The following is a 15,585-nucleotide window of genomic DNA, read 5'->3' on the forward strand; positions in this document are numbered from 1 at the left end:
GGCTAAGGTGGGAGGATCACTTGAGCCTGGGAAGTTGAGGCTGCAGTGAGCTTTGGGCAACAGAGTAAGACCCTGTCTCAAAAAAAAATACATATATATATAGTTATTAGTAACCTCAATGTTTTCATCTTTCCTCCTAGTCTTCCTTCTTTCTAAAATTTTTAGGTATAATTCATATACAATAAAATGCACAAATCTTAGGTATTTGATTCAAAGTGTTTAACAAATATACGCACCCACATAACTACTATCCAAAACAAGATATGGGGTATTCCCATTATCCTAGAAAGTTTACCCAGAAATGTCCTCATGTACATTTCTAGTCAATTCCCAGACTTCTAACATCATAGACTTATTTCGCCTGTTCTGGAAAACTCTAAAAGTTGATTGATACAACAAATGATTTTTTGAGTCTGACATTTTTCACTCAACATAAATTTTGGGGATTCACCCATGTTGTATATATCAGTATTCCATTCCTTTTTAATGATGACCTCGTGTCACATGGCCTCAGCCATTTCAGCAAAGTCAAAAATAGAAATGGGATTAACTAGGAACGAAATCTGTGGACAAGTCTTTTGTCTTATGGAACGAATACCCATGATATACATGGGAAACCCACTAGGTTCTTGAAGATTTTATATTAATAGAAATGTTGCCAGAGTGTATTAAGAAGGACAAAGACAGTATGAAATGAAAAAAGGCTGTCACATCTCCAAAATTCCATGGGCAGGAAACAGCTGAATATGTGTGCCAACTTTCACGAAAAAGGGAGGATGATTCAGAGGGTGGTGCCAGGCACCAGGGAGGATGAATCCAGGAGCACCGAAGGTGGAGCTGTGATTCTAAAAGACAGAGCCAGGATCCAGGAGGGCAGAAACTGGAAAGCAGGTGGCAGAGCTGGGAGCTGCTGCTGATTATTCCCAGGCCTTGAAACCAAATGAAGTTTACTCAGTCCTATTTCAAAATTGCTTGGGATTGGTAATTCCTGTTTACCTTTCATTTTCTCCCTTTTGAACCAGAATATCTATAACTTATCCTATGCCTGTCTCACCATTGTATTTTCAGAGCAGATAACTTGTTTCTTTAATTTCATAGATCCACAAATGGAGAAAAGTTGTGCTTCTGGATGTGTTATATCTGGAGCCTCACCTATACCTAATTTAGATGATGAGATATGGGACTTTTGAGATTTAGATGAGACGTTGAACTTTGAGTTGATGCTGTAAAGGGTTAAGACCTTTCGGGAGATTGAGATAAGTGAATATATTTTGTATGTGGGATAGATGTGAATCTTTAGGGATGAACTGTGATAGGTAGAATAATGGTCCCCAAAGCTGTTCATATTCTACCAGAACCTGTGAATATGTTTTATTACATGGCAAAAGGAAATTAAGTTTGGAGATGAAATTAAGGGTTCTAATCAGCTGATCTTAAAGTAGGGAGATTATTCTGGATTAGTTGAGTGGTCCCAATCAAATCACATGAGCTCTTAAAAATGGAAGGGGGATGCAGGAAGCATTTGTCAGAGAGATACCACCTGAGGACTTGACTTGCTTTTGTTGGTTTTGAAGATGGAGGAAGGGAGCCATGAGTCAAGGAATGAGGCAGCTTGAAAACCTGGGAATGGCCTTCAGCATACAGCCAACAAGAAAACAAGGGCCTCAGTTCTACAGCTGGAAAGAACTGAATTCTGCCAACAGCCTGCATGAGTAAGGAAACAGATTCTCCCTAGAGCCTCCAGATAGGAATGCAGTCCTGCTGATGGCTTAATTTTAGTAGGGTGAGACCTTTGCAGACTTCTGACCTATATAACTATAATGAATAAATCTGTATTGTTGTACGCCACTGTTTGTGTTGCAATTTGTTCTGGCAGTAACAGCAAACTAAAACGAAACCAGTCAAAGATTTCAACTCTTGTGGGGATCACATTCCCACAAGAGGAGACAGTCAATACATGTAATAAATAAATTATATAGTATGTGAGAAGGCAATAAGTGATATGAAAAACAGTAAACAGTAAAAGGGAGTGAGAGTGTGATTTTAAGTAGGGTAGCTAAAGTAGGCCTTATTGAGAAAGGGACACTGGAACAAAGTGGGGGTTTGTGACATAAATTTAGCAGTTCAAGTATAATTTAACAGTATTTTATTAAATAAAACAATTGGTTACTCAATTTGTCTGAAGCCCTAGTGTTAGCATTTAAATTAAGATACATATTTTTTCTAGATAATTATCTAACATAGAAAAATGGTTGTTTATTTTGGTGGCCAAGCATTGTATTTAAAAGATTGTCTTTTTAATTCTTTTCATTATTAGTCTTTTTCTTACAGTTTCCATATGTTAAAATATGCATATATATTTTTTCCCAGATATATTATTTTGGTACCTTCTCAAAGTTTTACTAAAAGTATAATGGAGTACTTTCACTGTTATCTTTCCATTCCTAACAAGATCTTTCTAGTTTCATGAGACTCAAAGTGATAGAGTAGAAAAAGCAAGATACTTTCAGAGGCAAGCTCTGCCCCTTATATGCTATAAACTCTGGCAAGCCACTGACCTACTCTTTTTTTTTTTTTTTTTTGAGATGGAGTCTTGCTCTTGTTGCCCAGGCTGGAGTGCAATGGCACGATCTTGGCTCACCACAACCTCTGCCTCCTAGGTTCGAGTGATTCTCCTGCTTCAGCCTCCCAAGTAGCTAGGATTACAGGCATGTGCCACCATGCCTGGCTAATTTTTTGTATTTTTAGTAGAGATGGGGTTTCACCATATTGGCCAGGCTGGTCTAGAACTCCTGACCTTGTGGTCTGCCCACCTCGGCCTATCAAAGTGCTGGGATTACAGGCGTGAGCCCCTGCACCTGGCCCTGACCTACTCTTAACTTCAGTTTCCATCTGAAAGTTTAGAAAACTTACACTTGTCTTCAATGATGTTACAAAAATTAGGTAAGAAAATCTTGTAAATTGGCTGGGCATGGTGGCTCACGCCTGTAATCCCAGCACTTTGGGAGGCCGGGGTGGGCGAATCACGAGGTCAGGAGATCGAGACCATCCTGGCCAACATGGTGAAACCCCATCTCTACTAAAAATACAAAAATTAGCCGGGCATGGTGGCATGTGCCTGTAATCCCAGCTACTCAGGAGGCTGAAGCAGGAGAATCGCTTGAACCGGGAGTCGCAGGTTGCAGTGAGCCAAGATCACGCCACTGCACTCCAGCCTGGCGACAGAGCAAGACTCTGTCTCAAAAAAAAAAAAAAAAAAACTTGTAAATTATTTTTTAAATCCTTTCAATTGTTTTCACAGATTTGTCTCTTTTCCTTGACCTAAATTTCTACAATAAAATAAAATATGCAATATTTTTGAAATTATGTAACAATTGATTGTTTCAATGTAGGGCAAATTAGAAGTTAATAAAGAAAAAAAATTCTATTTGAGTAAAGCACACATTTACTGAGGCCTGCATTTTTGTTCCTAAGGTTTTGCTCTGAGCAGCTTAGGGCATACTGTGTGAGGCAGCATGGAGGCAGGAAAGCTCAGCTTCCGCGGGAGAAAGAACAGGGGCCTCCTATTAGTGGCCAGTGGATCAACACTCCCACGTTATGTTTAGAACTTTATTACTATGAAAAGCTCTCTGATTTGTCTTTTCAACTCTCTTATAAAATGAAGATAATAAATCACTTCAAAAATCCAAGTTTTTTTTTTTTTTTTTCTGTTCCCAAAGCTTTTGTAGAAAAGATAAAAGATTAAAAAGGGAGAAAAAGGGAGGTGGGGTGAAGTAAAGTAAAGGACAGAGACATGTTTTAGACTCATGCCCTGAGGTTATGCAGAAACAACTGTCACAAAGGTTAAAACAAAAAGTCTTTATCTTTTTCTCAGTGGATAGCAGGAGAAAAATGACATAGGAAATAGCTACTTCATCTGAGGGAGTCAAATCTTTGCCTTACTTGTTTGACTCAATTTGCTTTAATTGGCAGGTAGGTTCTTTGGGAAAGAGAAACTATTTGGAACAAAAAGAACCTAACAGCCTACTTGAAAGCCCTGTCTTAAGAGCAGATCTGAAATTGTACACATTTATTTCCCCATATTGTTATTTATTAAAGAAGGGGATTAAATTACCTTGCCTCCACATATCTGATGAAAAGGGATAGCTACATTTAATTTCATACCAAATTGGATAAATTGTTTAACCTCTTATAGCTTTCATTTTTTTAATCTGTAAAAAACAATCCTACACTGGTATGTTAAAAGATCATTCTAAACTACCATATAGTAGGCTTTTAATAAATATTTATATCAGTGTGGTGGTCATCACTGTTAATACATGAAATTATTATTGCTAGTCTAATCTTGCAAGCTAACAGTAGGGCTCTAGTTTAGGCAGCTCATTGGCCAATAATTTGCTAATAAATAAAGCAATGAAATAAATGTTAAAAGTTTTACATATCCCAAAAAATGTGATAGATTTGGTACCGGTGGGACATAGAGTATCAGACCAAACAGGCTGTTTGAACAGATTTTCTCTGTAAAAATCATATATAGATGACATAAATTTCAACTCTAGAACCTATTCAGCTTCCTCAGTGCTGCCTACACCTGTTACATCTCACAATCAGCAGGAATATGTCATCCATAGTGAAAGCCTGGAACCAAACTAGGTTGCCAGAGCCAAAGTAATACTGGAAGATAGAATGACTCCAGAAACTGCCTGAGGCAAGAAAATGATATGATATTGAATTGAAAGATAGAGCAAATGGTATTAACATTTTCTTTACAGAGATGATAAGAAGTCAGAGATGAACACTGAATTGAATAGGCATTTCTTTTGTTTTCCTAGTCAATCTCATTAACTTCTCAGAGCAAATTATTTTAAATTAACTGTGGTCACCATTCCTTTCATTCAGTTATGATTTACTCAGCACTTACGATGTACTAGACACTATGTAAGGCATTGGATATATAGAAATATGAAATTGAATCCGTGCCCTCTAGAAGCTCATAATTTTAGGAGGCAGACATTTATTGCACAATGTGATGGGTACTATGAGAGAGTAAGCAGAGAAGAACAGAAGAGGCATCTCACCCAGTCTGAAGGATTTGGGAAGAGTTTGTTGGAAGAGATGACATCTGAGCCAAGACAAAAAATGAAAAGACAATGATCAGAGTCAAGCTTGGGGAAATTTTACGTGTTATTTAGAGATATGTGATAACTGGTTAATTCAGGGAATTTTAGCAAATAAATGCTGGACCACAGAGGAATATGGGGGACTGTGAGAGGCAAGCTGGACAAGTAGCATGGGACCAGATCATGAGGACCTTTATACGCCAAGTTAAGATAGTAAGAAGTTAGCGAAAAATTCTGCTCATGATGCCTTAGTTAAAAATCATACAAATAACTTCTCACCTTTTATTTACATGGAAAACAAGAAAGTCTTTGAGAACAGCACATACAGAGAAGGGGGTGTTTACTAGGGATTACGATGACTTCAATTCCAGTCTTCAAGAAGCAATTCCCACTTCCAACCCCTAGGAGTCAGGGCTTCTGACAGCACAACTATGTTTTTACAGAGTGTTTGTATTCTTTGGTTCTCACCTTTAAGTACTTGTCTTGATGGAAAGAAAGATCAAAGGTATTTTACTAGAAAAGTCTTAATGTGATTGTAGTGGGTTGAATAGCATCCCTCAGAAATTCATGTCCATATAGAACCTCAGAATGTGACCTTATTTGGAGATAGGGTCTTTGCAGATGCAGTTAGTTAATATAAGGTCATACTTATACTAACTTGGATAAGAGTGAGCCCCAAATTCAATGGCTATTGTCCCTATAAGAAAGGCATGTGAAGACAAAGGCAGAGGTTGGAGTTATGCTGCCACAAGCCATGGAATGCCAAAGATGGCAGGCAACCACTGGGAGCTGGGGGAGAAGCAAGGGACAGTTTCTCCCTCAGAGCCTCTGAAGGGAACCAGCCCTGCTAACACCTTCATTTTGGACTTCTGGCCCCCTGAACTGTGAGAAAATACATTTCTGTTACTTTAAGCCACCCAGATTATGGTAATTTGTTAGGAAACTAATGCAACAACAACAAAAAAGTATCTTAGTGATAATGAAAATTTTTCTAAATAGGACTTTGTCCACTCCAAAAATCTCAAACTGGTCTTAATGGATAGATGAGTAATTCTTAGGAATTTTCATAGTAATTACACGATCTATAATGAAAAGAAGTCTATATAAATTTCAAGATCTTAGAAATCTGGTTTCTATACTCCTGCCTACTTAGTCAAGTACTTATTTATTCCCAGTGATGATACATAATCATTTCTACAATTAATATTCTCTTTCTATTTAAGGTTATTTTCCTTGTCTTATCTTGAAGAACTTGATGTTTCCTATAATGAACTTACTTTTATTCCAAATGAAATTCAGAAACTCAGGTATTTTGGAAGTACATAGAAAGTTATATGCCCCTTAATTATATATTTAATAATGATTGTGATAAAGAAAATTGAGTCCTTTCGTTTATTTAATAGCCATAAAATGTAATCTGTGAAGTACAAAGTTTACCAAACATGTAATTTGAATGATTGGTGTACAGTATTTTTAAGACATAACATTTCCAGAAATTATTTAAAGAACAGTACAGATGACTACTTAACAGAATGATAAGCTACTTATGTCCATTTTTCTGTGTGTGTACCTGTGGCTCTTATTATGTTTCATTTATTTTTTGTGAGGAAATACATTTACGCAAAATGCTAATAATACAAAATATAATTTTAATGCAAAGCTTCAATTCTTTCTAACATTAATAAAAGTCTGAAGTTTATCTGTGTCCTTCTAGGTCAGTATTATACTGTTTTGATTGTGACTTCAGAATAATTTTTAATAACTAGTAGGGAGATTATTTTTCAATAATAGTCTCTTAACTATTCTCTTTAAAACATAATCTTTGGGATCATTTTGTATAATTTCTAGCACATCCAGCAACACACATAATCACAAAGTTAGAATTTTAATTGCAATTGCATAGAGTTTACTCATAAATTTGGGAGAATTTATATTTTTGATAAATTTTTCTACTCTAAAACATTTTTTTCATTTTTTCAGATCTTGTTTTATGTTCTTCATAAGAATTTATGACTCACTTCATATTTTTCTTAATAACCTTTTCTAAGTGTTTTATAATTGTGATTGTTACTATGAATGTAATGTAATATTTCTCTTATTTCCACTTGTTTCTAATTATTGTCAGTACAGAATAGAGAAAAGCTATGTATTTCTTTACATTAACTTAAAACTAATGTGTGTAACCAAGTTCTCCTGTTAGTTCTGATTTAGTTTTACTACATTTTATTTTGTTTCCTAGGAACATAATCTTCCATTTAGCAGAATGAGATAATTTTATCTTTGCTTTTAAAATATTTAAATCAATTATTTAATTTCCTATGTGACAATCTCTATATTTCAGTAGGAGAATTCAGTCTGTTCATATTTATTATGACCAACATATTTAATTTTTTGCTTTTCATTTTACTTTGTACTTATTATTTATTTACTTTCCCCTTTTCCTACCTATCTTTTAAGGATGCTGTTTGTTCTCTTTTTAAATTTTTGAATTTATTTTATTTTTAATTTTTAGAGACAGGATCTCACTCTTGTCGCCCAGGCTGGAGTGCAGTGGCATGATCACAGCTCACTATGGCCTTGAACTCCTGGACTCACAATTCTTCTGCCTCAGCCTCCTGAATAGCTGGGACTGTAGGTGTACACCACCATGCCTCGCTAATTTTTTTGTATTTTGTAGAGATGGGGGTCTCACTATGTTGCCCAAGCTGGTCTCAAACTCCTAGCCTCAAGTGATCCTACCACCTCTTTTTTTCTATCTTATTAATTTTGGCATTCTATTGTACTACCCTAATCTGTTATTGGTTATCTTTCCTTTTCCCAAACTCATAATCAAACACATTTTCTTTAATATTTTATAAAGGCAAAATAAAAACTACTTCCCCCCACCATGATGGTCTGTCTCCCCACTGCTGCCCTCCACTGTTCATTGAGACCTTTAGAACACTGTTATTTTCCTGCTTTCTTTCCAAACTCATCTTCCCTTTATCCAACTCTAGGCTTTGCTGAAATAGTTTAGAAACTTTTGTTTGAGATTCTCATTAGTATTTTCCTTTGCATCATGTCTCTTTTTATTAAAGAATGTTTATTTAGCACTTAAATCTTACAAGCATTTTAGTTCATTCTCCTTTTATATTTATCTGTATGTATTTCAAGACTCATTGTTTACAGCTGTTTCGCTCCTTTCCTCTCACCTGGAACCTGGCCGTGTCTCTTTTGATTCATTGGCTGTTTAGCGTTTTTCCTTAAGTATTTTCCTCAGATGGAATACATAGGTAATTTTTTCTCTGAATCTTTAACCCTGACAAATAAATGATGTCCTGAGTGAGTGGACAAGCTTTCATTCAACGTGTTTCACAGTAGCCTCCATCATCGTGTCCTCCTCTAGTTTCCAGGGTGCTGAGGAGGCACCTGATGCCAGTTTGATTCTTTTTTCTTCCTAAGCGACTTTTCTTCTTAACTGGAAAGACTAAGATTCTCCCATAATCTTTGACCTTTCAGAATCTTATTAGATTATGCTTACAAGTTGTCTTTTTCTTAAGCTGTCTTTCCCAGAATTCAGTGAATTATTTGAATCAGCCAGCTCAAACTTCTCTTTTCTGGTTAAGAAAATATGTTTAAATAGTTCCTGTCCTTCTCCATCTGTTTCATATTTTCTTCCTCAAATGCCTATTGTTTACATTTTAGGTCTCCTAGATCTGTCTTCCATGGTACCTAGATTTTTCCTCATGGTTTTTATTTATTTATTTATTTATTTATTTATTTATTTATTTATTTTGTTTTGAATTATTTCTGCTACTTTGTCTTTGCCTCTAATTTGGATCCCCTTGAAGATCATGTTCTTTCATTCATCCACTTAACTTTTTAGTTTTACAAATCATGCATTTTGGTTCCAGAACATCTCTGTGTGTCTGTGTGTGCTGTATTTGAATCTTGTTTCCCCACCCCCCTCCCCAACTTTGTATCCATCCCTCCACGGAAGATGCTTGTCCCGGGACCTTTGCTTTGTGTGTTCTATGTGTTTTTCTCTTCTGGCAACTCTTTCTTCCATGCAAGTCCAATGGCAGTCACAAAACACCACTCAGAATGCTAAGAAAGTGAGTGGTGGACCAGGAGGAAGCTTCTCTGCACCTCAGGGTGCTCAGCTGCCAGGGCAGTCTCAACACAGAGCTATTCTAACTTTAAGGATGGCTTAGCAGCCAGGTGCAGTGCCTCACACCTGTAATTCTAGCACTTTGGGAGGCCGAGGCGGGTGGATTGCCTGAGGTCAGGCATTCAAGACCAGCCTGGCCAACATGGCGAAACCCCGTCTCTACTAAAAATACGAAAATTAGCCAGGCGTGGTGGTGGCGGACACCTGTAATCCCAGCTACTTGTGAGGCTGAGGCAGGAGAATCACTTGAACCCAGAGGGCAGAGCTTGCAGTGAGCCGAGATCAGGCCACTTCACTCCAGCCTGGGCAACAGAGTGAGACTCCATCTCAAAAAAAAAATGTTTAGCCTGCCTAGCTCTCTTAGAACTCATTGAGGGTAAGGAGGCAGCTAAACAGGTGTGTCCTCCGAGGTAAACCAACTCAGGCAGGGAGAGCCTCACCATGGCTATTCAGGTGAGCCGTGGTGAACCTTCACTAGCATTTGCCTAGAGTGTGCCACACTCATTCTGATTGTCCACATAGAATTTGTATTTCTCAGCTTGGGCTACTATAACAAAACACCATAGGCTGGGCAGTTACAAAAAACAGAAATTTATTTCCCACAGGCTGGGAAGTCCAGTATCAAGGCCCCAGCAGATATGGTGTCTGGTGAGGGCCCACTTCCTCATAGACAGCCATCTTCTCACTCTAACCTCACATGGCAGAAGGGGTGAGGGTTCTCTCAAGTCTCTTTTATAAGGGCACTAATCTCATGCATGAGGGCTCCCGCCCTGACCTAGTCACCTCCTAAAGGCCCCACCTCCAAATACCATCAACTTAAGGTGAAGATTTCAATATTTGAATTTTGGGGGGACAGAAACATTCAGACCAGAGAAGGGCTCTCTGCTGCCAGCCCCTAGGCTTGTGATTTGTGCAGAAGAAAAAGGTGGCCATGCCAGCTCTCTCGTTCAGGACTGAGGCAGAGCCTGGGGTCTTGCCAACCTTCTTCAGACCATGAGAGGTGAATTAGTCAAACTCTGGCTGAGGGATAAAGAGAGCTGAGATGCCATCTTCCTAGCCTCATTGTTTTAAATACCCTTGTTGATCACATTTTAATGTTATCAGCAGTAGTCATAAATAAGTTACACTGTAGAGATATGAGATGTGAAACTAGACTGTAAATGAGAATCTAGAGGCCCTCAGCAGTTTGTTTCCTAAAGTTCATATATCAGCCTTTTCACCTCTAATACATTTGATAAGTTGGACCAGCCTTTGATTTGATTTTTATGTGTCTCTCATGAACAGACTCTTTTCTGTCTGCTTCTAGGACTAATTAGAAAGGAGATACATGACTGTACAAAAATACCATTGAGGCAAGTGAAAATAAGAAAATCAGTAATGTTGGTTCTCTTTGAATAAATAATAAGGGTTATTAGAAGTAATTGTCACAGAAAAAACCCAGAGGACCCAGTTAATGAAAAGTCAAAGCACAAAATAGCACATAATATGTTCTGATAGCATAAATTTCACTATTTTGATTGGGCTTGAATATGTGTTGATGTTTAATTTGTCTATGAAAATATATTCTGTGTATCACACTATACTATATTTTATGTAATATGACATTGATTAGTCTTGTGTTTGTGGATATCTTTTTCCATAGTGATGACATATTGCAAAAATTCAAACTATATACTTAAACCGTGCTATTCACTCAAATGCACTTATTTGCATAATACTATATTGGTTCAATTGCTTTATAAATTAATTATCTTGATTCTAAAGAAATACTTAAATTCATACTTGTATTTTATTTGTACTAGTTTGATGCCAATTTTCATGAATAATTGAGGCAGAATTTTACTTTAATATTATGAATTGTATGATACCTTTTAAAGTGTGGTTTCCTTTATTTACAGATCACTTGAAAAACTGACTGTTGATGGGAATGAACTGAATTTTTTCCCACATGGAATTTTGAAGCTTAACCTGACAAAAATTCAGTTTGAGAATAATTTCACTCATCCTTGTTTTTGGAGAGATAATTCTTTGAATAATCCACAACAACTTACTCAAATTATTTCTTTGTTCATTGTCCAAAATAAACTACATAAATTTTATAAGATCCCTGTAGAAGTTCAGAAGTTACTAAAATGGTGAGCAAATGCTGAAGCCCTTTTAACTAAAATATACCTTTAAGCATTTAAAATGTTCTTCATTACAGGCTTAGATGACAGTGTCACTAACACGCACACATACTCCATGACACACACAAAACCATACACACAATTTTTCAAATCGCTCCGTCCAGTTCTTCAGGTATAATAATGTAGTCTGAATCCGGCCCCATTGTGTGATATTCTCAAGTTGTTACTTAAATCCAGTGTGAAATGTGAGTTGTCTCTATGGCTGTTGCATAAATCTTGTCTATAAATTTCTAAGTTCATAGAAGTGGATTCTTCCAAAAAAATTATTTGGCTCCAGACACACTATTCTGGGAGGTGTTTCACTCCATTGTGACGTCATGGAGACCAGGAATAGAGCCGGCATGCACGGAATAACCTCCCTCAGAGTATCAATGACCAGTGTTGGAATCATTGCCTAATCTCAAGACCAGGGTACTTAAACTCCCACATCCTTACAGTCCACTTAGGCTTGTCGCTTACTTTCTTCAGATGGTAGAAGACCATTTTTATTGAATTATTGACCATCAGTGCTTAGGTTATTAAGCTAACAAATATTTGCTATATGCCTAAGTAAAATGGCTTCCCAGGAATATATAAATTATAAACATTGACTCAATAAAAGGCAGAAAACCTAAACAGCCTAGTAACTATTGGAGAAATTGAACAGTGGTTAAAAATCTACCAATGAAAAAGGAACCAGGCCTAGAAGTTTTTGATTTTAACGTATTAAGATGTCAATATTCATGATTGCACATGAGAAAGTAAGAAAAATCACAAAGGCAGTAATTTTTTTGAAGAATTATAACCTAACTAGTGTGTGGTAAACAGATATGGGATCATGAGATTTGGATTCACCACAAGGTACTTGGGAAGCTGAACTTCAGATTCCTGAATTAAATGTGGACCCCAAAAGAGGCTAAATGGTCCCAGAGCAGCGAACTAACTCTCCCAGCAGAAAAAGTTTTTGAGAGAAACATCCTTGATTTAGACTCTAAAGGTTCCAGAAAATTACATTCAAATGAATATTAGCTCATAGCTTAAAGAAATTTTCAAATATATATGAGGAAAAAAGGCACCAGGAAAAAAGCAAAACAATCAGACAGATACTAATTTCCAAGGACCTAGGATATTAGTATTGCAACTGTGACCAGGAAAATATGAGAAAGAAATGTTAAGTAAAATGAAATTCTAGAAACTAAAAATATAATAGTTAACATTAACTCAATGCATGAGTTAAACAGCAGATTATACATACCTGAAGAGAGATCTGAAGAAATTATAGTAAATATGTAGACAAGAGGTAAAGAGACTGGAGAAAAAAGGACAAGATTTAACATACACGTGGAGACTCAGAAAGTGAGAACAGAGAGAATGGCGGGAGTCATTATTGAATGAGATAATGGCTACAGATTCTTAGAAGTAATAAAAGCTGTGAATTCGCAGACATCATTGGGAGCTCTATAAAAGCTAAGTAAAATACCTTGTGGTAAAACTGAAGAATCCCAAAGACAAAGATAAGAACCTAAAATCAGCCAGGAAAAAAAAATCACTTAACAAAAAACAAATCAACTGCCAGCAACAGTGGACCAGTGACTGAAAAAAAATATTATTTTGCCCAGCAAAGCTTTCAAGAACAAGAGAAAACATGGTATTTTCAGATAAACCAAAACAGAATTTACTCACAATAAGTTTTCTCCAAAGGAAGTTGCAAAGGATGTACATCAAAAAAAGAAAAATGATTCCAGAAGCAAGTTCTGAGAGGCAAGAAGGAATGGTGAGAAAAGCAGTTGGAAAATATGTAGGTAAACAAACATGATCTCTATGAAATACTAATAACAATGTCTATGATATGGGGTTTAAAAAATATAACGAAAACCAGACATCAAACAGTTAGAAATATAATTTTTAAAAGGTACTTTTTTATGATAGGAAGAAACAAACCTAATGTAGGAATATATTAAGTGAAAAATGTGCAAAACATTTATGGAAAAAAGCTAAAGCTTTATAAAATAGTAAAGAAGGCTGAAATAAATGGAAGAGTTATAGATATTTAGGGATAATAAGACTCAGTACTAAAAACATGTTATCCCTAAATAGAGCTATAAATTCAATGCGATTCTGGTGAAGATGCTAGTAGAATTTTCTCAGAAACTTAATAAGCTGATTCTAAAATGTATATGGAAAAGGAGAGGATCCAAAATAGCCAAAATAAACCTGAAAAAAAAAGCCTAACATAAAAGGCTTGCCCACCAGACATCAAGACTTACTACAAAATTAGAGAAGGTAATAAAGGTTGGTATTAAGTGCAAGGAAAGGCAAATCAATCAATGGAAGAGAAAACATAATCCAGTTAATTTGTTCTCACGCATGTGGGAAAACTTGACATTTTGACAGAATAGCACTGTGGATCAGTAGTGAAAGAATAGACTTTGGAATAAATGATGCTGAGACATTTAGTCATCCACAAGGAAAAAAACAATAAAATCAGATGCCTGCTATATATACGTCACCATCAGACACACACAAAAAAATTTCCACTTTGATTAAAGATTTAAATATGAAAAGCAAAACTTTAAAGCTTTTACAAGGAAGTGTAGAAAGCTCTCTGTATGACTTCATGGTAGGCAGACATAACTGCAATGCAAAAAATATAAAACAGTAAAGCAAAGTTTTATAAATTTGACAAAAGTGTAATATTTACATAAATATAAGATACTATCAATGAAATTAAAAGACAAGCCATTAACTGGAAGAAGATATTGCAGTGCTTAAAATAGTTGAATAATATAAATATATTATATATATTATATATATAGTAGTCGCTATAGATATATATACTATACGTCTATATATCTACTATATAGATATAGTAGACACTATATATATATATATATATATATATATATAGTAGTTGTCCCTTATCCTTGGGAGATGCATTCCAAGACCTCCAGTGGATGCCCAAAACCATGGGTAGCACCGAACCTTATATACATTGTGTTTTTCTATACATGCATATCTATGATAAAGTTTAATTTATAGGGGTGGTGGCGCCTGAGGTCACCGTGGCTACCGAGCGCCACACCGCAGAGCCGGTGGTGCCTTTGTTCGTGGACCAGTACTGCACTCGCTGGTACAAAGCAGATGTGAAAGGAAGATCTTGTGAGGACCACTGTACACCACAGCACTCTAACCGAATAGGTGTCATCTCATTGGCAGAATCTCATCCAGTTCTTCAAAGCGGAAAAACAATTAAAAGCATTCCCTGTCAGATCAGTACCAACTGTAGCAGACTTCAGAACAAGGGCTCGGGGAAATGTAAGCGGGGGGCGCAGTTTCTAACAGAACTTGCACCTCTCTGTAAGATTTACTGCTCAGATGGCAAAGAATATACTGTATCTAGTTGTGTTAGAGGATGTTCGATGAAAGTGAATGAAAAACATTCTCCATAAGCCATCTATTCTTCAAGACAAGCCGTCCACTGAAGGCTACATTGCAGTTGTTACCCAAATTTGAAGAAAGTAAAAACATAGCGGAAGGGTTACTGACACAAAAACAGTATGAAGAAGTCATGGTGAAATGCATTAATGCCACAACAGCGATGTCATGAGGACTGACATGGAGCAAAAAGCAAAGTGAGATTCTTGTTACCTGGCCTAAACCATCAGTGCACGAAAGGAGAAGAACCAGTATATGTGAAGCATGCTTCACAGCCATAGGCCGAGGAGGCCTGGTGCTTCACTTACCTTCGTTTCCCCTCTCTGGCTTGCATAATGAGCCTTGGTTCCCATTTGTCTTCAGCCTGCCAGATCTGGCCTACCCATGTACTCACCCTGTTCTCTTGCATCTCTCTAACAACTGGCATGCAAGGATTGTTTTTCTGATTAAAAACAAACAAAGCTCTTCGAAGAAAATTTAGAAAATATAGAAAAGTTTTAAGTAGCTAAGTAAAAATAATTTACTCATTATCCCATAATCCAGAAGTAAATACATTTGACCCTTGAACAACATGGGTTTAAACTGTTAGAGGGTACCATAAACGAATCAAAAATATATCATTAACCAAACACAAAACCCACTTATAGAGCAGGCTGACTTTTCATATACTCAGTTTCCAAAGGGCCGACTGAAGGACTTGACTTATGTGTGGATT

At 36.5% G+C, this 15,585-nt stretch overlaps 1 protein-coding gene and 1 pseudogene across 1 annotated transcript in view; both read left to right on the forward strand.

Moving 5' to 3' along the window:
* The window catches only part of LRRC63 (leucine rich repeat containing 63), a 71,059-nt gene that overhangs the window by 48,806 nt on the left and 6,668 nt on the right, over positions 1–15,585 (forward strand). The window contains exons 9-10 of the mRNA XM_054446701.2: positions 6,344–6,427; positions 11,169–11,405. Coding sequence (XP_054302676.2) covers positions 6,344–6,427; positions 11,169–11,405 — 321 coding nt within the window. The remainder of the gene's footprint in view (positions 1–6,343; positions 6,428–11,168; positions 11,406–15,585) is intronic.
* On the forward strand, positions 13,150–15,042 carry LOC129011909 (protein Abitram-like; annotated as a pseudogene).

The sequence above is a fragment of the Pongo pygmaeus genome, chromosome 14 (genome assembly GCF_028885625.2).
Source record: "Pongo pygmaeus isolate AG05252 chromosome 14, NHGRI_mPonPyg2-v2.0_pri, whole genome shotgun sequence".
Lineage (NCBI taxonomy): Eukaryota > Metazoa > Chordata > Mammalia > Primates > Hominidae > Pongo > Pongo pygmaeus.